The following is a 22,185-nucleotide window of genomic DNA, read 5'->3' as shown; positions in this document are numbered from 1 at the left end:
CGCTAATTGGGGTTGGCTGGCATAGACAGTAAGCTGTTTTATAAAACATTTAAACTCAGTCTGTTTGTTGTTGTTTAATTGTTATGATTAGATTCTCAGAGCATTTTCCTCATTCTCTCCTGTTTCCTTCTCTTCCAGCAGAACGTGGTCTGCAGGAGGTTCTAGATGAACATAGGCTCAGTCTGAGGAGGAGATGTGAACGTGTGACTGAAGGAACTGGTCAAAGTGAAACCCTTCTCAACAGCATCTTCACTGAGCTCTACATCACACAAGGCCAGAGTGAAGAGGTTAATACCCAACATGAGGTGAGGCAGCTGGAGACAGCTTCCAAGAAGAAGCCCCTCCATGACACTCCAATCAAGTGCCAGGACATCTTTAAAGCCTTACCTGACCAACAGACTCTCATCAGAGCGGTCCTGACCAACGGAGTCGCTGGAGTTGGAAAAAGCTTCTCAGTGCAGAAGTTCACTCTGGACTGGGCCGAGGGTTTGGGAAACCAAGATGTCAGTCTGGTGATCCCGCTCTCCTTCAGGGAGCTGAACCTGATCAAAGGTGAGCAGTACAGTCTTCTCAGGCTGCTCCATGTTTTCCATCCAACCTTACAGAAGCTCACAGCAGAGCAGCTGGCTGTCTGCAAAGTGCTGCTCATCTTTGACGGCCTGGATGAAAGCAGACTTTCTCTGGACTTCAGAAACAATGAGGTTGTGTCTGATGTCTCTCAGCAGTCCTCAGTCAACGTGCTGATGACAAACCTCATCAGGGGGAAGCTGCTTCCCTCGGCTCTCGTCTGGATAACTTCCAGACCTGCAGCGGCCAATCAGATCCCTCCTAAGTGTGTGGACAGGGTAACAGAAGTACGAGGCTTCACTGACGCCCAGAAGGATGAGTACTTCAGGAGGAGATCGAGTGATGAAGACCTGTCCAGCAGAATCATCTCTCACATCAAGAGCTCCAGGAGCCTCCACATCATGTGTATGATCCCAGTGTTCTGCTGGATCACTGCTGCAGTTCTGGACCACATGTTGACTACAGACCAGAGAGGAGAGCTGCCCCAGACCCTCACTGACATGTACTCACACTTCCTGCTGGTCCAGACACAGAGGAAGAAGCAGAAGTATGAAGAGGGACATGAGACGAGTCCACGGCAGCTGAAGAAGAAGAAGAAGAAGAAGAAGAAGAAGAAGAAGAAGAAGAAGAAGAAGAAGAAGAAGAAGAAGAAGAAGAAGAAGAACAAGACGAGTCCACAGCAGCTGATGGAGGCTGACAGGGAGCTTCTTCTGAAGCTGGGGAGGCTGGCGTTTGAACATCTGGAGAAAGGAGACATCATGTTCTACCAACAAGACCTGCAGCGCTGTGGTCTGGATGTCACCGAAGCCTTGGTGCACTCAGGAGTTTGTACAGAGATCTTCAAAAGAGAGAGTGTGATCTTCCAGAAAACAGTCTACTGCTTTGTTCATCTGAGCATTCAGGAGTTTCTGGCTGCAGTCTACATGTTGCACTGTTACACCAACAGAGACACAGAGGTACTGAAGGACTTCCTGCAGGGAGACTATAACAACCTCACTGATCAGGATTACCCATCCCTGGATGTCTTCCTGAAGGGAGCCATGGAGAAATCCCTCCAAAGTAAAAATGGCCACCTGGACCTGTTTGCCCGCTTTCTCCAAGGACTCTCTCTGGAGTCCAACCAGAGACTGTTAGGAGGCCTGCTGGGTCGAACAGACAACAGACCAGAAACCATCCAGAGAACCATCAGCAACCTGAAGGAGATGAGAAGTGCTTCCTCTCCTGACAGGAGCATCAACATCTTCCACTGTCTGACAGAGATGAAGGACCACTCAGTACATCAGGAGATCACAGAGTTCCTGAAGTCAGAGAACAGATCAGAGAAGAAACTCTCTGAGATCCACTGCTCTGCTCTGGCCTACATGCTGCAGATGTCAGAGGAGGTTCTGGATGAGTTGGACGTGAGCAAGTACAACACATCATGGGAGGGACAACTGAGACTGATTCCAGCTGTGAGGAACTGCAGGAAGGCCAAGTAAGTCCAGATGTGATTAACTTTATAAACTAAAGTGGATCAGGAGTTTAATTATTCAAATAAACACTATAACATTTCTGCTGTTTAAATACTGAGAGGAAATTAAAACCAACACTGTTCTTCTATTTATTTATAATAATAGTTCAACTGAAGCGTTCCTCTCTTCATATTGAGTGATGGAGGCGACATGTCAAACACATGAAGGACTTGAGAGGTTTCTCAGCATGTGATCACACCACACAGCAGGACTTACAGTTATCACAGAAACATATTATTACTTTTTAGTTGTTTCTTTATCATTAAACACATGTTCTGATCACAATGTGTTAGAGTTTAAAATCAGATCTATATCATTTCCCACCAATAACAGAGTTATGTCTTAATGCTGAGATACTGGGAACATCTGATGGTATCAAGTTGAACATATTGAATCTTTATTAGTTTGTTAATTGTGTTTGTGTGCGCAATAAATGTTCAGATGCTCAGAGAAGCCAAAACATCCTTCATCCATCATTCACATCCAAATATTAATTAACATTTAAATATGTACATCTCTAATATCGTCAAGTGATTCATTTAATTTCTGTTTCTTTTGGTAACAGTCAGTGACAGCAGGAGCACAGACATGTGATCAGATCACACTGACAACTCATTACACTCTATTATCATATATTATATTAAATGGATTAACAGAAAAGGTCTATCAGAACATGTCAAATCTTTTTTCATCAAATTCTTAATGTTAATATAATGTTTCCTTTTTTTTTAATGCATGTTGTAATATATGTGTTATTATAGACTTACTAGCTGTATAATCTCAGAGACTCACTGTGAAGTCGTGGCCTCAGCTCTGAAGTCTGACCCCTCCCATCTGAGAGATCTGGACCTGAGTGACAACAACGATCTGGAGGATTCAGGAGTGGAGCGTCTGAGTTCTGGACTAAAGAGTCCAAACTGCAGACTGGAGGCTCTCAGGTCAGTTCACTGACTGCAGTTCATATTCATCTGTTTGTGTTTATGATTTTATGAATTTGAGCAAATGCAATGTTATTTTTATTTTTTTATTTTTTGCTAATGACTGAATATTGATCAGAGTAACAGAGAGAAGGTGAATGTGTGAGGGAGAGAGTTTGAGCTTCCACAGACTCACCCTGTGCTCCAGGAGTCAGTGGAGGTGCTGTCAGTACTGATGAGCTGTGAGGGAGATGAAGGAGTTGTTAAACATCTGATCAAAGTTAAAGTTCCAGATTATCAGTAGATTGTTTCTGCATCATCTCTGATATTAAAACCCTGTTTGACTCTGAACAGATTATTAAACCTGGAGTTATTTCAAACAGAAGCTTTGTTTTCTGAACTTACATCATGTTTTCTTTATTCAGTCTGTGGGACTGCAGGTTGTCAGAGATCAGCTGTTCTGCTCTGATCTCAGCTCTGAAGTCCAACCCCTCCCATCTGAGACATCTGAACCTGAGTCTCAACGCTCTGAAGGATTCAGGAGTGGAGCTGCTGAGAGATCTTCTGGAGAGTCCAGACTGCAGACTGGAGACCCTCAGGTCAGTTCACTGACTCTCTGTTACTGCTGGAGATCTCACATGTTCACTTTCTAATTGAACCTCATTTATATTCATTAATAACTTTCATCCATAAAGTTATAAATGTCCTTTTATTCATATTTCATTTTTAAGAGTAAGAAGTAAGAACTGCAGACAAACATGTTGAGTGTTTCTTAAAGGAACTGTAATAGATGTTAGTTGTAAAAAATAAATCTATTTATTTCATATTTAGTAAACGATAACGTCTGAATAAAGGTCATCTGAAGTCACTTTAGTTTTACATGATAAAGTTTACTTTCTGAAGAAGACAGATGTTTCTGTTCCCATTCATTTAAATGTTGAGTAACATCTGATTGGATTATAAACAGATTTGTATCCTCATCATGTTTTCTTTATTCAGACTGAAGAGCTGCATGTTGTCAGAGATCAGCTGTTCTGCTCTGGTCTCAGCTCTGAAGTCCAACATCCATCTGAGAGATCTGGACCTGAGTGAGAACGATCTGCAGGATTCAGGAGTGGAGCTGCTGAGAGGTCTTCTGGAGAGTCCAGACTGCAGACTGGAGACCCTCAGGTCAGTTCACTGACTCTCTGTTACTGCTGGAGATCTCACATGTTCACTTTGTAATTAAACCTCATTTATATTCATTAATAACTTACATCCATAAAGTTGTAATTGTCCTTATTTTCATATTTCATTTTTAAGAGTAAGAAGTAAGAACGGCAGACATTAGGGATGTAACGATATATCGAATATCGCGGTAAATAGATGTCTCAATACCGTCGTGAGACTGACAAAATATACCGCGATTTTTTAAATTTTTAAATTTTATTATTATTATTTTTTTTATCATTTTAGTGTGTGCACATGCGAAGTGCGCCCCGGCAATTTGTTTCTATGTGTCTGCCAGCACAAGAAAGGCTCTTGAGGCCTAGTACCAGGGCCGGTTCTAGCCAATTTGCTGCCCTAGGCGAGATTTTATAAATAAAGAATAAATGAAAAATCTCTACAAAAGACAAAATACACTACAAAAACAGAAACTTATTGATATAGGTAATAGACGTCAAAATGGCTTCAAATGTATTCAGTATTGTATGAACATGTTTGAATTGGGAGGTGGATGTCACATCCTCTAGGGGGGTCCGGGGGTATGCCCCCCCGGGAAGATTTTGTTGAACATTTTAAAGTAAAATGCTTCAATCTGGTGCACTTTGAGCACACAATTACTAGAGACCTGATCTAGGGGGCACAACTCTAAAACGCCCATATGAAAAAGATCGGTTTACATTTTAATAATCAAATAAGTATATGAACATAATCAATAACCTACCATAGCCAATAAAAAATAAATGTAACTTATTTTATTTTTGTTGTTCATTCATATCTTATTTTACCAGTTAACATTTATTTATGCATATTTTTGTATCCCTCCAACCTTAAAGGATATTTTTGTATCCCTCCAACTACCATTACTGTCCTATAGTATACATTGGAATGATTTCAAACCTGTTTTTATTTATCCTAATAATTATAAAGGAGTGCCTTGGAAATATGTGTTTACATAATTTGTGGTCAAAACGTTTGAGACCCACTGAGATAACTTAGACTAAAATGAACTATCTAAATACTCAGAGAGTCCTTAACCTCACTGAGCCTCTCAGTCTGACCGGAGAGCTCTCCTCCACCCTGGTTGTAGAAACATCTACTTCTTATATCCGTTAGCGCAGCTAGCACCAGATTCTAATAACAACAGCGCCGGTACCGGTGCGCCCTCTCTGTCTCTCCCTCGCTCGCTCTCTCGCTCGCACTTTGGCTGTGAGCTGCGGGCGCCAGATAAGCCAACATCCCCCACTTTCATCACTTACAGCCCCAGGGCAAATCAAAAGTGTAACCGGGGTGAAAAGGGTGTTACATTTAATTAATTATGAATGTTGTTACATCAAGGCCGAACATTAGGATGAGCGCCAACGGTCAAAAATGTTTTTTCCCTCCCAGAGCTACCAGCGCAGCGCCCCCCAGATCTGGCGCCCTAGGCGACCGCCTGTGTCGCCTATGCCAAAAATCGGCCCTGCCTAGTACATACAGTGGCAATGTCTCAAGATTTAGCAAAAATACACCTTTATTGAACATACAGTAACACAAATACTACAAATCCACATAACAAACAAAACAAACAGCGGCGCGCATATTTCAGCAGTTGCGCTGTTATAGATGTTGGTTGTAAAAAGTAAATCTATGTATTTAATATTTAGTAAACGATAACATCTGAATAAAGCTCATCTGAAGTAATTTTAGTTTTACATGATAAAGTTTACTTTCTGAAGAAGACAGATGTTTCTGTTTAGATTCATTTAAATGTTGAGTAACATCTGATTGGATTATAAACAGATTTTTATCCTCATCATGTTTTCTTTATTCAGACTGAGGGACTGCTGGTTGTCAGAGATCAGCTGTTCTGCTCTGGCCTCAGCTCTGAAGTCCAACATCCATCTGAGAGATCTGGACCTGAGTCTCAACGATCTGCAGGATTCAGATGTGGAGCTGCTGAGAGATCTTGTGGAGAGTCCAGACTGCAGACTGGAGACCCTCAGGTCAGTAAGGGGTCTCTGCTGGTTCAGCAGTATTGTATGAAACACAGGGAGGTGTTTCTCTCACTGGGGAAACAGATCAGTGATGTTACCCACTGACTGCAGGCTCTCTCATTCTTCCATCAACTATAGAAGGCCAGCTGGAAATGCAAAGCCACATTTAGTAAGTGATCAACTTTCCACCAGACATATGGGATTTGACAGAAGAGTGGAAAAGGTAGTCTGTGTTTGATGGGATGTTTTGAGCTCCTTGACTAATGACTGTTACTTCCTGTCATGCAGCTGAGAGCTGTGGCAGTCAGTCGTAGTGTTTGCAGAGAAGATATGATGGGATGTAAAGCATGAGATCAGTCAGGACTCTGAAGCTGACTCAAAGAACAAACACTTCTTTTAAACTGGATCCATAACTGTTGGATTGTGTTCATCCCTACAGGATCAGAGATGATGAGACGATCAGAGCCGAGACCCAGAAGACCTGTGAGTACTGAATATCCTCCATTCATCCAGATATGAAACTCTTTGATGGAGCATGTCCTCAGAGGAAAACAACACTCTGGTTTCTCTCTCTTCATCATTTTGTCTGTTTCTCTTCAGAAGAACTGTCTATCAACACAGTGACGCGTTCACTGACACTCTGTAACATGTAAATAAACTCTGAAGAATAAAACACATGAAAACATCAACATTATGGGAGGCATGTGGCTCAATGGACTAGTGCGTTGGTCTTTGGATCAGGGGGTCACAGGTTCAAACCCCACTGCAGTCAGCATGTCGTTGTGTCCCTGAGACACTTCACCCCAAATTGCTCCTGTGGGGATTGCCCACAGTACTGAGTATGTGAGTTGCTTTGGATAAAAGCGTTTAACAAGTGACATGTCATGTAATGTAATTTAAATTATAACCAGTCCGTTACAGTATTATTGTTGTGGCGATCCATCATAACACAACAGGAAATAATGAAAAAGAGAGGAATCAATGAAACACAAACACAGATATAGCTGATCAGTAATTATTATTTAGTTGTTGCAAAAAACAAACAATAATGGGAAGTACATCACCGACTGCCACAGCAGCCAATCGCGGAAATGCCCCCCGACAGTAGCAACAATCATACAGAATATATAGCCAGTGCAATGAACACACACACATTTTCCCTTAGCATGTTTAACGCACACACATTTTATCATGCAGCCTACCACACAAATGTCACATGTTTATCTCTCTGAAAGATATACTTGTATATGTTTAAACGTCATCGTCTCATGACATCTTTAGGATTAGTTAACTAACAAAGGTTAACTGTTTATTTTATTTTTTTAAATGAATACATCTATTGATAATTCAGAACGACCATTGTCTCTCTAACTGTGTGTGACCCAACTCAGTAACACACATCAAATAGCTTAGCATGTGATCTCTAATAAATATCAGAAATACGCTGTATTAAACATTCTGCTATAACATTATCATCAATATATAATTGAGTAATAGTAGAAGTACTCAGATGTTGTACTTGAGTAAAAGTAGAAGTACTCAGATCTTGTACTTGAGTAAAAGTAGAAGTACTCAGATCTTGTATTTGAGTAAAAGTAGAAGTACTCAGATCTTGTACTTGAGTAAAAGTAGAAGTACTCAGATCTTGTATTTGAGTAAAAGTAGAAGTACTCAGATCTTGTACTTGAGTAAAAGTAGAAGTACTCAGATCTTGTATTTGAGTAAAAGAAGTACTCAGATCTTGTACTTGAGTAAAAGTAGAAGTACTCAGATCTTGTACTTGAGTAAAAGTAGAAGTACTCAGATCTTGTTCTTGAGTAAAAGTAGAAGTACCAGAGTGTAGGAATACTCTGTTTCAGTTAAAGTCCTGCATTCAAAATGTTACTCAAGTAAAAGTAGAAAAGCATTGGCATCAAAATATAGTTAAACTACCAAAAGTAAAAGTATTCATTGTGCAGATTGGTCCATTTCAGAATAATAGATATGATATGTTTTATAATGATTGATCATGAAAGTGTTCTCAAAGCTGGTAAAGGTGCAGCTAGTTTGAATGACTTTGTATACTGCAGGGTAGCTGGTGGATTTACTCCAGGTGGAACTAAAGTCTGATTCAACACTTGATTATATTTCACATCATTCATCCAGATCTGTGAAGTAACTAAAGGTATTAAATACATGTAGTGGAGGAAAAGTACACCATGTACCTCTGAATTGTAGTGGAGTAGAAGAACACCATGTACCTCTGAACTGTAGTGGAGTAGAAGTACAAAGTAGCCTAAAAGGGAAATACTCAGGTAAAGTACAAGTACCTCCACATTGTACTTCAGTACAGTACTTGAGTAGATGTACTTAGTTCCTCTCCTGGTCTGTAAAGCTCTCCCAACATATGCAGGTTAGCATCCGGCAGCTTCTATGTGCTGGGGACCCGTACTGTACATTTCTATCATCACACTTTGGGCTCCTCAACATGTGTGGGTTCCCAGCAGGACTCTCTGAGCTGCAGACACATTCTTTCTGTGACTTTGTTCCAGATATCTGGAGCATAATAACTGAAGCTGTTTCTCCATGTTCAGGAACTCCCATCCCCCGAGTCCTGCGGCAGGAAGCGCTCCTTCTCTCCAAGAACTCCTGGACCCTGCAAGCTGGTCCAGAACCAGAGTCCCAGTGAGGAGTCCAGCCAGTCCACCTCTCAGAGTTCAACTAAACTACAACATTATTAAAGATCATGTTTCAAGTTCAAAAAGGATGCTTTCAGACTGAATCCAGAAGTTTCTCAAGCTGCAGTCAAAGCAGATCATTTGTGAAATATATACAAAAATATATAAAACTGTAATAAGAATTACTCTGAATACTTTCTTTGGACATTTTATTCAAACAACATTTTAAACAAATATTTGTAAATGTTTCTGACTTTCTATCTGAGTGCTTTTCTCATGAATTAACGACTTAAATCTTGTTTTCTTTCTTGTGTATCTAATAATCCTACAGGATATTATATATTTTTCTAAATATTATATTCTCAGCTCTGTAATAAAAAAACATATTTTAAAAATAAATATCAATTTTTGCAGTTTTATCCTGATTGATGAGTCAGCAGTAAAGCAGCCAGGCGGTAACGGTCAGCTGGCATGTGTATCTGTTCATTGGCTCATATGTGTAGCATGTTTAATGGCAGTGGTTTGAAAATGGCTGCCAGGTGAATATGTCAGATCTCTGTGTGTTACTCAGAGAACCGTGTGCAGGGTTTTATAAAGTGCAGAGTTGAATTGCAGATTGTGTGCAGAGCTGAAAATGTGTTTAGAGTTCTGTTTGATTGAATCCAGTCAGTGTTGCTGCAGCAAAGCATAAGGGCTCAGAGCTTGGACCTATTGTGTTCACATTATATACGCTTCCTTTAGGCAATAAGGAATCTCTCGGGACATTTTCATTGTTATGCAGATGATACTCAATTATACACAATATAGACCAAAGTATTGGACCACCTACACATTAGAGAGATACCGCAGGTCCTTCCTTCCTGCAGCGGTCAGACTATATAACCACCACGAACCCTAGTAGACCCCCCACACAACAACACAGACTATAACACCGCATTCTGTTAAATACCAACTATATGCAATATGTGCAATATATATATATATATATATATATATATATATATATATATATATATATATATATATATGCTGTTAAAAACTGTCTATTTTGTAAAACGTGTAACTTTTTTAAAATTATAATTTCTTTTTTTATCTTCAATACTTTTTGGTATGCATGCTTTTGGTAACATTAAGCTGTCTTTGGCTATTTTCTGCTGTAACAATGTACATGACTAATAAAGGTATTCTGATTCTGATTCTGATTCTGATTACACCTACAGGAGCTTTCAGGACATCCCATTCCAAATGATTAGGCATTCATTTGAACTTGTTCCCCCTTTGCAGCTATAACAGCTTCCACTCTTCTGGGAAGGCTTTCTACAGATCTTGGAGTGTGTCTGTGGGAAGCCCTTTCATCCAGAAGAGAATTAGTGAGGTCAGACACTGATGTTGGACGAGAGGCTGGCTCTCGATCTTTTAAACATATTTTAAACATAGTATATGCAGCAGTATACAAAGTCATTCAAACTAGCTGCACCCTTACCAGCTTTGAGAACACTTTAATTATCAATAATTATAAAACATATCATATATATTATTCTGAAATGGACCAATCTGCACAATGACTACTTTTCCTTGTGATACTTTAAATATTTTGTTGCCAATACTTTTACTTTTACTTGTAACCGAGTATTCCTACACTCTGGTACTTCTACTTTTACTCAAGCACAATATCTGAGTACTTCTACTTTTACTCAAGTACAATATCTGTGTACTTCTAGTTTTACTCAAGTACGAGATCTGTGTACTTATACTTTTACTCAAGTACAATATCTGTGTACTTCTACTTTTACTCAAGTAAGAGATCTGTGTACTTCTACTTTTACTCAAGTAAGAGATCTGAGTACTTCTACTTTACTCAAGTACAAGTTCGAATACTTCTTCCCAGGGGCGGTTTTAGGGGGGGGGGGGGGGGTACTACCTAACACTGACTTTGGACCCCCCTGTGGCCCCCCTGAAAATGAAAAAAAAAAAAAGGTTTATGATTAAATGATTTCTTGGCTGACGGAATAGGCGGAACTAACGATATTTGTCATTCAGGTCGGACCCATTAGAGCAGGCTCTGTGAGCGAGCGAGACAGAGAGAGAGAGAGCTGGAGAGAGCACACCTTTATCTATTTAATATAGTTGGAAAAAATAAGGTAAGAAATCACTCCAATGTGTACTATACAGGACAGTAAAAAAAAACAGTTTAAAAGGGGAGTGATTAGTAAAATATGCATAAATAGAAAGAAAGAATGCTAACTAGGTAACATAAGATAAGAATAAACAAATTTAAATGATTTTTTATTGGTTGTGATCATATTCTAAAGATGTTTGGATTATTGAAAAGTATACAGCTCCCTTTCATCTGAGTGTTGAGAGCTGCATACATAAATTCATTTTGTGCTCAAAGTGCACCAGATTGATGCATTTAACTTCAACATAAAAAAATAAAAAATCTAAACACTGAAAACGGGTCCCATAGACCCAAACAGCACACAAAGGTTAAAGGTAAGCATGTCATAATGTGTAATGAAACAAATACCAATAACTGTTTTGCATTGTTTTCTTATGCGCAATTACTTCATACTGTCTTTGTCTTTTTCGTCCTGCATTTATTGTGCCCCCCTCAGAAAATAACTGGCCCCAGCCTGGCCCCCCCAGTCAAATTGGTCTAGAACCGCCACTGCTTCTTCCACCTCTGATCGTAGAACATTTATGAATACTCAGCTTTGTGTTGTACCCACCACAACCGCAGAGTGGCGGTAGTGACCCCCGGCTGTAAAATAACACCACGAAGAAGAAAAAGAAGAAGAAGAGTGAACCAGAAGTGACGTCATCTCCTTTTTCCTGCTACGAAGCTAGATAAACAAACAAAAGCAAGACATTACATTTATTATATTAACGAGTCTGAGGTCATTTTTAATTCCTCCTATGTAAAGATATGTCTACCAGGAACTCTATGTTTTCGTGGATCCTCTACAAGTGAAGGCTAATACAGGTTAGCATTGGTTTTAGCTGTCTGTCAGTAGTTAGCTCCGTTAGCTCGTGATGTTTGTTTTACGTCTGGGAAGAAGCGACATGAAGAAGATGAAGAAGCAGTGTTAGCATCTGCTGCACAACTCAAGGTAAGATATGTCTATTTCATATCATTTTTAACTGATTTAAATACATGAAAAGCACCAACAAATTTCCTTTTACACAAGTTATTATTGTTGTTGTGCATCAGTGCATGGTTGCGTACTTTTTAAATAATAATAATACATGTTATTTATTCGGCGCTTTTTTATGGTACTGAAAGACACGTGACATATTTAAATTCTTAAAAGCAACATTTAAAATAACATATATAAAACACAACGTTAAGATAACACTAACTTAACAATTACCAACATAGAGAATATTTAGTTCAGGTGTTGTATGATATGTTTTAACCCTTTAAGGCAATCACATATTTTGGAGAATTCATTGATTGCTATTATCTACATAAAACCCATATATCACACTGTTATTAGACCCATATTATACCAATGTTACACAATTAAAACACCTATATTATACCAATGTTACACTGTTATTAGACCCACATTTTAGACAAAGATACAGCCTATCAAATGACTGCATCCCCCAGGATACAGAAACCATTTAATAATAATAATAATAATAGATTAATTTTGTTAGGTGCTCAAAGATGCTTTACAGATATAGTGAAAAGAAAAGAAAAATAAATACATATATATATAGTTAAAGTCAAATTATAATCAAGCAATACAAAAACAATCACACATTAAAAGCCAGATTGAAGAGGTGAGTGTTCTGAAGGTGGTGAGGTCAGGGCAGTCTCTGATTAGTTGTGGGATTGAGTTCCAGAAGGAGGGGGCAGCGACGGAGAAGGCTCTGTCCCCCCAGGTCCTGTGATTGGTGTGGGAAGGGATGGATAGGAGGTTGGCTTCTGATGAGCGGAGGCAGCGGGAAGGGGTGTGGTGGTGCAGCAGGTCTGTGAGGTAGGGGGGGGGGCCTGGTTGTTGAGGGCTTTGTAAGTAATCAGGAGGACTTTGAAGTGGATTCTTTGACGGACGGGGAGCCAGTGGAGGTTCTGGAGGATGGGAGTGATGTGGTCTCGGGAGCGGGTGTGGGTGAGGAGGCGGGCAGCAGAGTTCTGGATATGTTGGAGTTTATTGAGGAGGTTGGATGGTATGCCGAGCGTAGAGGATGCTGTTGCAGTAGTCGTGATGTGATGAATGAGTGATGGGGTCTTTAAGGGGTACATGTGATATTTAAACTTATATTTGGGGCTCTATTTTAGAAAGAAATCCTTTGGTCTTTATATTGTTGCATCGACTCAGTGGTCTTGTGTCTTATCTGTCAGAGAGAAAACATTATTTATTTTATTTCTATTACCATATCTTGGTGTTTGTTTGTGATGTGTCATTTTGTAAAGCACTTTGAGCTGCATGTGTTGTATAAATAAAGCTTTATTATTATTCCTTCTCCTCTCTCCTCCACAGATTGTCAGGTTGTGGGAACCGTGGCGCAGGTTTTAACCCAAAGTGCTCTCCTTTCATCTGGTCATCATGGCGTGGGCTCTGAAGCTTCCTCTCACGGACGAGGTGATCGAGTCCGGTTTGGTGCAGGATTTCGATGCCAGTCTGTCGGGCATCGGGCAGGAGCTCGGGGCGGGGGCGTACAGCATGAGGTACTGCAGACATCTGAATCAGAAACCCTTTACTTCCGGGAAGGGGGTTAAATATTCTATATCAGCGGTTACCAACCTTTTTCAACTCAGGGCCCACTTAAGAATAAAAAAGAAAATATATAAAAATGTTTCGCGGCCCACATTCAACCATAAACAATACGGAGGCTAAATAAAGTTCTGATTGGTCGATTCAGAACATGTGACACGTTGTTAATCCAATAGAGCAGCCCGCTGTCAAGGACTGGAATGACCGTTGCTAAGGAGGATCGAGAAAGAGAAAGGAAAGGAATGCAAATAAATCTTAATAATGATCATGTTTCCACACAAATCATAATGTTTTGCAAATGATGTGGCGACCCACTTGCAGTGCGTAGTGGCTGCAGCCCACAGGTTGGGAACAACTGTTCTATATAATAGTATTTGGTATGTCTTTAAAATGATGGGGATCAAACTTTCCGTCAAATTGAATGTTTTTTTATTAATGTGTTTCGAACCATAGGGTCTCAAACTTCACTTCCTACACAGTGATAGCGAAAAAGTAAATTATTTATTACAAAGCAGCTTGTTGATTATCAGATGGAGAATAATCTTTAATGAAATGAGCTTAGAGCATTAGACCTGCAGCGTATCCCTGCTACATAAATATATCTGCAAACCATGTGTTTTTGTGAAGTCTTTTATAGGTCTAAAAATATATTTATGATGCTTTTGCTCAGTCTTTCTCGATGGAAAGGACAGCATGAGGTTCTGCAGAAATCTGAATCAGAAATCCATTTAGTTATAAAAGTTCCCTCTTCTTTCTGCCTCTTTCTGGCTGCTTAAGTGTTTTGTTAAATGATACTGAAGGAGCTGCAGAGTGCAGTTTGGTTCCAGACATTCTCCTGTTGAGAGGAGCGAAGACACGCTGTCTGGATACCTTGGTATTTAGTAGAGTGTCCTTCCTTTCCTCTGTTATAATGAACTGCCTTTCAGGATCAAGTGTAGTGAAAGACTCTCTATTTGAAAAATACCAGTTATAAGAATTAAATATCAAGGTTTTTGTGAGCTAATAAAATTATTATTTATAAATAAAAGTGATGTTTTTTTCTGAATAGTAAGATTTTCCTCCTTTTCTGTTTTCAGAAATGGATATTTTTCAAAATTTTACTGATATTTTATAGACCAAAGATGAATCTAGAAAATTAAATGAGTCCTCTCCAGCTGATGTTCAGGTGTATATCAGTATGTAGTGTCTCTACTTTAAAGAGTCCTCTCCTGCTGATGTTCAGGTGTATATCAGTATGTAGTGTCTCTACTTTAAAGAGTCCTCTCCTGCTGATGTTCAGGTGTATATCAGTATGTAGTGTCTCTACTTTAAAGAGTCCTCTCCTGCTGATATTCAGGTGTATATCAGTATGTAGTGTCTCTACTTTAAAGAGTCCTCTCTTGCTGATGTTCAGGTGTATATCAGTATGTAGTGTCTCTACTTTAAAGAGTCCTCTCCTGCTGATGTTCAGGTGTATATCGGTATGTAGTGTCTCTACTTTAAAGAGTCCTCTCCTGCAAATGTTCAGGTGTATATGAGTATGTAGTGTCTCTACTTTAAAGAGTCCTCTCCTGCTGATGTTCAGGTGTATATCAGTATGTAGTGTCTCTACTTTAAAGAGTCCTCTCCTGCTGATGTTCAGGTGTATATCAGTATGTAGTGTCTCTACTTTAAAGAGTCCTCTCCTGCTGATGTTCAGGTGTATATCAGTATGTAGTGTCTCTACTTTAAAGAGTCCTCTCCTGCTGATGTTCAGGTGTATATCAGTATGTAGTGTCTCTACTTTAAAGAGTCCTCTCCTGCTGATGTTCAGGTGTATATCAGTATGTAGTGTCTCTACTTTAAAGAGTCCTCTCCTGCTGATGTTCAGGTGTATATCAGTATGTAGTGTCTCTACTTTAAAGAGTTCTCTCCTGCTGATGTTCAGGTGTATATCAGTATGTAGTGTTCCATCATGATGTATTTGTTTTATGTAAATGAAATGATGTTTTCTTTTGGTGTGTTTCTGTTCCTCAGCGATGTCCTCGCCCTCCCCATCTTCAAACAGGAAGAGTCCATCCTTCCTCCGGACAACGAGAACAAGATCCTCCCCTTTCAGTACGTTTTGTGTGCAGCTACCTCTCCCGCCGTCAAACTGCACGATGAAACCCTCACCTACCTCAACCAAGGTCAGCATCCAACCCCCGACACACTGCAGGGCTCTGTGTGTGAACAGGAAGCTAATTCACATGCATGTCACTTACATACATATTATACTAAATACTAAAACTATTATTTAGAAACCTAATCCTGAATGGTTATGAGCAGGAGCCGTGAACTCATGCTTGCTATGACTGTAAATCTACATCAGCAGATACTATGATACTGGAAATGATGGGAAATATAAAGATTGAACTATACATGTGACAGAATTGTCTTTTAACCCGCTGTATGAACGTGTCCTTGCAGGGCAGTCCTATGAAATAAGAATGCTTGACAATCGGAAAATTGGGGAACTTCCGGAAATCACTGACAAAATGGTTAAGGTAAGAACGCACATACTTTACCAATTACATTACATTTAATTTAGCTGAAGCTTTTATTCAAAGTGACTTACAATTAGGGATGGGAACGATTAATCGAATATTTGAATATTCTAAATCATTCAGGTTTTCGAGTAATTATTCATGTATTCGAATATGAGTTATGAATATTTGTATTAATTTTTTTTTTTTTACTTTTTGGGAGGGATGCCTTAGTTTATTACATATTATCAAATTGAATAATTCAATGTGTATATATATATATATATACATATATGTACAAATGTGGCGCAAATGCGCTCCGCAGCCGTTGCGAGGTTCCGGCGCCAACAGTTCATGAGCGTGCTCCCCCGCCCCCTGTCAACACTCGCGACACATGAGTGGCCAGCCTAAACAACAATAAGCGCTGCTTGGCAACCGTGTGTGGCGGCAAAGTACATAGACATTTTGACAGGAGAGATTTAGTTTTGCCGGTATTCAACATACCAGTCATAGTCCGGTAATTATTTACACTCTAAGAAGAGTCCTGCACAACAGACATGGTGTAAAAAAGGAGTAATGTGTGGAAATATTTCGACCAGGTTAGAGTGCGGTGTAGAGTGCATACTATGCCAAATTAAACTTATATACATGCTATACCTTGCTATACCCGCAACCTCCGTTCCAGCTGAGAGGGTCTTCTCTACAGCTGGCCTGATTGTGAATCGCCTACGCACATGAAAGCTGCAGGCCTATAGCTGTCAAACTGTGATCACCAGTTCAATACATTTGAAAAATTCGACTTGGTTTCTACACTTATTTGAACATGTATTTATTTATTTCCAAAAGTTGTTGAAAAAAAATCTTTGGAATTCTTTTTTTTATTTTTTATTTTTATTTTTATTGGATATGTACATTTCTGTTGACCGGTTAACCATTTTTCGGGGGGTCGAATATTCGAATATACATTTGCTTTCAAATTCCAATTCCTACTGACAATAAGTGCATTCATCCATGAATAAACAAACCTTAAAAGCAAGAATCCTGCAGGTACATTTCCTGTCTATTATCCCAACCAGATTGTTAGTGCTACGTACAGAAGTGTTTTCTGCCTCTCAAAAGGGGGCGGGGCCAGCAGAGAATCAGCAGTTCTCTAACAGGGCTGGAATAGAGGGGATATGAGGGATTTCTAAAATGCATGATCTGTTTGGTATTTTGAGCAAAACACATCATAGACATGTTTTTAATATATTTGTATATATCTGAGACCCATAATATAGGTCTAAAAATAGCATGATAGGAGATCTTTAACATTTATCTTATATTGTATTTCAGAGCATCCTCCGGGTGGTGTTTCATGACCGCCGGCTGCAGTACACGGAGCACCAGCAGCTGGAGGGCTGGCGCTGGAACCGACCCGGTGACCGCATCCTGGACCTGGGTGAGGAAACATGCTCATAATCAAGGAGTAATGCTAGTTCTATAAATACCCGAGCGCACCTATGACTGTCAATTAAGACTCGGCCAGAATCGGCAAAGCAGTGTAGTCACCACACTGTAATAATGTGTGTGATTCTTACAGTACAGCAGGCCTATTCAACTGGCGGCCCGCGGGCCAGATGCGGCCCAGAACCAACTCCCGAGTGGCCCAGCCTCCCGTAGCCAAATTCCTACACTAGTACAGACCATGAACGCAACACTCCGCGTTGCATAGAAACCACCAAACCACAACGCAGCACGTTTTTTGAAAGTGCATCTAGTGGTGCTAGTAGCGGTGGTCCTATGATAGCAACTCTAAAACATGTCCCTCTCAACTCTGAAGCGTAAACAGAGACAAAACGGTCATTGATCTTGTGGAGCAGATCCAAGTCAAGCTGGACCTTTTCGCGACCGACTTGAGCACGGGTCGGATGCTGCATTTTCCGACTTTCCCCAAACACATCACATCTCCGGCACAAATCACGGATGTGATGACAGATTTCATTGCGAGGTTGAAAGAGAACTTTGCCGGTCGATTGGATGGACTTGCTCTGCTCACAGAGGTGATGATGGGCTTTGCCAGAGACCCCTTCACTGTTGCAATAGAGGGGGATGTATCAACCCGAGCAAAGGAAGTGGTCCCCTCCCCTGCATCGACAAGGGGAAATATACACTGGAACTTATTGACATGCAGCGCACTAACGGGCCAGCGAAGTTTTGGAGTGATGTCAAAAAACAGCAGTTCCTTAACGTTCAGAAAGTAGCGATCTGTGTGCTCAGTATGTTTGGATCAACATACACATTTGAATCAAGCTTTTCACACATGAACTCAATCAAAAGTAGCACTCGCTGCTCCCTGACTGACAGCACTCTTCACCAATGTCTTAGGATTGACATCCTATGAGCCAAAAATCACTGCTCTTGTTCAAAACTAAAAATGTCCCTTCTCCCATTGAGAAAGTCAGCGATGACAAATCACAAATGAGGTGATAGTAAACACTAGGGTTGCCAGAAACTGACCATTGATCAAAATCGATTATTCGGCAGCTCTGGCGAATAATAATCGATTATTCGACCGGTTCTAACTCCATCATCTCCTTTTAGTGAAGGAGACGTTTGGTAACCAGGGCCATGATTGCCTTTTTCCAACATTTTGGAATGAATGACTTCAGCACATTGCGGTACAAAGTGTCACAGTAATTACTAAACTGTGTGACCATCTACAAGAGACGATACATAAAAAATGAGGTGCGCGCTGCTGCGTCCCAAAAGTTAAACTAGGGTAATTTCAACCAAGGAAACAAAGGAGACAACAGTGGATTTGAGAACACCAAATGTGATCTTTTCTGATAACAGCCTGTTTTACTTTGCAGATATCCCAATGTCCGTGGGCATTATCGACCCCCGAGCAAACCCGACTCAGCTCAACACCGTGGAGTTCCTCTGGGACCCGTCGAAAAGAACCTCAGTTTTTATCCAGGTAGAACCACGGACAACACTTCCTTCATTATTTCATTTATCAGAAGTAATGTCAGTGATCTGTTCCTACGCCTTGAGGGCAATGTTTTTTGGTTGTTATCCTGAAATAAGCTCTGTGGTTAACTCAAGGTGAAGAGATTTTCATTCTACAACATCAAATACATCAGTAAATTCCCCACCAAGCCTCCTTTAGCTTAGCGGTGGTGACGTGAAGTCATGTGACCGTGCTGTAGTTCCTTTATAGCCCAACATTAGCCACCTTTAGCTTAGCGGTGGTGACATGAAGTCATGTGACCGTGCTGTAGTTCCTTTATAGCCCAACATTAGCCGCCTTTAGCTTAGCGGTGGTGACGTGAAGTCATGTGACCGTGCTGTAGTTCCTTTATAGCCCAACATTAGCCTCCTTTAGCTTAGCGGTGGTGACATGAAGTCATGTGACCGTGCTGTAGTTCCTTTATAGCCCAACATTAGCCACCTTTAGCTTAGCGGTGGTGAAGTGAAGTCATGTGACCGTGCTGTAGTTCCTTTATAGCCCAACATTAGCCTCCTTTAGCTTAGCGGTGGTGACGTGAAGTCATGTGACCGTGCTGTAGTTCCTTTATAGCCCAACATTAGCCACCTTTAGCTTAGCGGTGGTGACATGAAGTCATGTGACCGTGCTGTAGTTCCTTTATAGCCCAACATTAGCCGCCTTTAGCTTAGCGGTGGTGACGTGAAGTCATGTGACCTTGCTGTAGTTCCTTTATAGCCTAACATTAGCTGCCTTTAGCTTATTTGAACCAGGAAGATGCTGCATTCAGGGCCTAACACAGAAATACGACATCCCTGCGCCGCTGTATTGTCGTCACAATTTAGTGTTCTCAAAAATTATATTCAGCAAAAAGACAGTTTATAATATATTATCATTCCTGTACTGATCTTGAATCTTATATATTCCTTTTCTTTCTGTTAGGTACACTGCATAAGCACAGAATTCACCATGCGTAAACACGGAGGAGAGAAAGGCGTTCCTTTCCGGATCCAGATCGACACATTTAAGGAGAACGAGAACGAAGAGTACACCGAACACCTGCACTCTGCGTCCTGCCAGGTCAAAGTCTTCAAGGTGAGGAGGGGGAAAGTAAAAAGTAAAAAATAGGATTTCTCCATAGGATTTTGGAAGATATCTGGAAATAAGGTCTGTGGTTGAAACACATTGAAGAGACGGATCACGTTTTGTTCTAAGACATTAAACCCATCAGCAGTGACCCCACTGGTGATTTCTGAAGAGTTGACGTGTCTGAGAAACGATGTTTGTTACCAATATATGTACACATCATTCAATTTAGCTGCTGCGGCTTATATTCAGGTGCGCCTTATAGTCCGAAAATTACGGTATGTATTTTATTGCCATTTCCTTATTTAAACTTTTCGAAACATTCATGGATTAATGGATGAACTGCAATGCAAATTCAGTATTTGTCATTAATTGTTCCACCTGTTTCAGCCTAAAGGAGCCGACAGGAAGCAGAAGACGGACCGAGAGAAGATGGAGAAGAGAGCGCCGCAGGAGAAAGAAAAATACCAACCATCGTATGAAACGACTATCCTGACAGAGGTGAGAATATTGATGAAGTTCCAAAGGGACAAATGGTTCAATCGAGAGGAGAGTCGTCAAAATTCAACACAGAATCGATGTTTTCTTGGTTAAATCTGAGTAATGTCGAACAATTGTGGGAAAAATGCTCATCAGAATCAGAAACAGGTTTATTGCCAAGTAGATTTACACATATGAGGAATTTGTCTTGGTTTCCATGGTGCAAACAAACAGTTAAAAAGATAAAAGGTAAGAAAAACAACCAAAGAATAAAATAAAAACAATTGAAACTGTTAAGATATAGACAATTATTTACATGAAATCTGGATATACCAACAAACTACGTGCAGTGTCCTAGTGCAAAGTACTTGGAATAATAAAATATAAGATGTGCAGTAGTGTAATGGAAGTGGATGAGAGGTAGCTTGTGTACAAATGTGCACAATGGCCAATGTTAATTAATAAAAAACCCAAATGCCCCAAAAGATAATATATATATATACAATACCATATTTTTTGCGTTTATTTTTTGTTCTGCTGTTCCGAGTGATGAGTTGTTTTTACATTAATTTTTAGTTTATTAGATCAAGAGTTAAATGAGGATCTAAGCCCTAATCGAGCCGAACTCCCTTCAGAAAACAAGCACTTTAAAGGTCACCTATCATGCTATTTTTAGTCTCAGATATATCAAAATATATAAAAAACATGTCTATGAAGTGCTTTGCTCAAAATACCAAACAGATCACCCATTCTAGCCATGCCTCATATCCCTCTTTTTCACTTCCTGTTTCAAAAGTGCTGATTTGGGGTATAAAGCTTTAAAATAAAGAAAATTGATGAAATAAAAAAGGAGGGGTCTGAGCTCACGCGGGACCCGGCAGCTACTGTCTAAACTAAATGCTGCCGTGATGAAACGCCATATCATGGATTATCAAGGATTCTCTCTGAAACAGTATGGAGCTCAAAGGCTTTCTCTCTTGCCGGTTATACCACAAGGTGAGTTCCTTTTTACTTCCTGCTTCTTCACACACATGCTCTCCAGTACAGGTTAGCTCTGAGTGTTAGCGATACTAATGCAAACACAGACCATATTACGTCCAAAACAGTCGGGCATTGTTTCTGATAGCAACGTTTCTGATTGGGCCGTGGGTCCACATTTCGGATATTACGTCATATCGGACGCAAATCCTGGATCAGCTGCGTTGTTCCCCCGTTTTTAGAGATTTGGGTTCGAAGGAAAAGAGAGAGGGTTTTATTTTTCATACGCTGCGTGAGTTCCCGACACACCGGGGACACATCTTTATGTATAAAAGACATCAAAAAGTGCATTTTGCATGATAGGTCCCCTTTTAAAGTTATTTTCTTTCCGTGTTGTAGAAAAGAGCCTAAATACAGATCTTTTTTACAAATTAGAATCATGACATCGATAATTCTTTTTATCCATAGAAAATAAAGAAAAAACACTTAATCCTCTCACATGACGCACTCAAACAGAAATGAGATGTCAGGAAAATTAGAAGCTTGTAATTAATGTCAGCAGAGATTTAATTGTGTTGTTTTTTATTCAATAATTGAAGTGTTTTTGTGTTGCAGTGCTGCCCCTGGCCTGAGGTTTC

The 22,185-nt window shown here is 40.1% G+C and overlaps 2 protein-coding genes and 1 long non-coding RNA gene across 4 annotated transcripts in view; 2 read left to right on the top strand and 1 right to left on the bottom strand.

Annotated features, from left to right (window-relative positions):
* Positions 1 to 8,887, top strand: part of LOC307035466 (NACHT, LRR and PYD domains-containing protein 12-like) — a 68,077-nt gene extending 59,190 nt beyond the window's left edge. The window contains exons 10-14 of the mRNA XM_079674780.1: positions 3,421 to 3,594; positions 3,995 to 4,165; positions 6,013 to 6,183; positions 6,614 to 6,657; positions 8,748 to 8,887. Of these exons, the coding sequence (XP_079530906.1) occupies positions 3,421 to 3,594; positions 3,995 to 4,165; positions 6,013 to 6,183; positions 6,614 to 6,657; positions 8,748 to 8,749 (562 nt within the window). The 3' untranslated portion in view covers positions 8,750 to 8,887. The remainder of the gene's footprint in view (positions 1 to 3,420; positions 3,595 to 3,994; positions 4,166 to 6,012; positions 6,184 to 6,613; positions 6,658 to 8,747) is intronic.
* The window catches only part of LOC307035473, a 296,952-nt gene that overhangs the window by 64,606 nt on the left and 210,161 nt on the right, over positions 1 to 22,185 (bottom strand). The gene's annotated exons all lie outside the window — the stretch shown is intronic.
* The window catches only part of tfcp2 (transcription factor CP2), a 24,895-nt gene continuing 14,348 nt past the window's right edge, over positions 11,639 to 22,185 (top strand). For both annotated transcript variants that reach the window (XM_079679072.1, XM_079679071.1), the window contains exons 1-9: positions 11,639 to 11,941; positions 13,322 to 13,509; positions 15,551 to 15,702; positions 15,983 to 16,059; positions 17,371 to 17,476; positions 18,888 to 18,994; positions 19,946 to 20,098; positions 20,480 to 20,590; positions 22,163 to 22,185. The exon at positions 22,163 to 22,185 is cut by the window's right edge and continues 66 nt beyond it. In XM_079679072.1, the coding sequence (XP_079535198.1) occupies positions 13,388 to 13,509; positions 15,551 to 15,702; positions 15,983 to 16,059; positions 17,371 to 17,476; positions 18,888 to 18,994; positions 19,946 to 20,098; positions 20,480 to 20,590; positions 22,163 to 22,185 (851 nt within the window). In that variant the 5' untranslated portion in view covers positions 11,639 to 11,941; positions 13,322 to 13,387. The remainder of the gene's footprint in view (positions 11,942 to 13,321; positions 13,510 to 15,550; positions 15,703 to 15,982; positions 16,060 to 17,370; positions 17,477 to 18,887; positions 18,995 to 19,945; positions 20,099 to 20,479; positions 20,591 to 22,162) is intronic.

Source organism: Notothenia rossii, assembly GCF_949606895.1.
Source record: "Notothenia rossii genome assembly, chromosome: 4".
Taxonomy (NCBI): Eukaryota; Metazoa; Chordata; class Actinopteri; order Perciformes; family Nototheniidae; genus Notothenia; species Notothenia rossii.
Note: the sequence above shows the minus strand (reverse complement) of the source record. Positions and strands in the feature narration are given on the sequence as shown.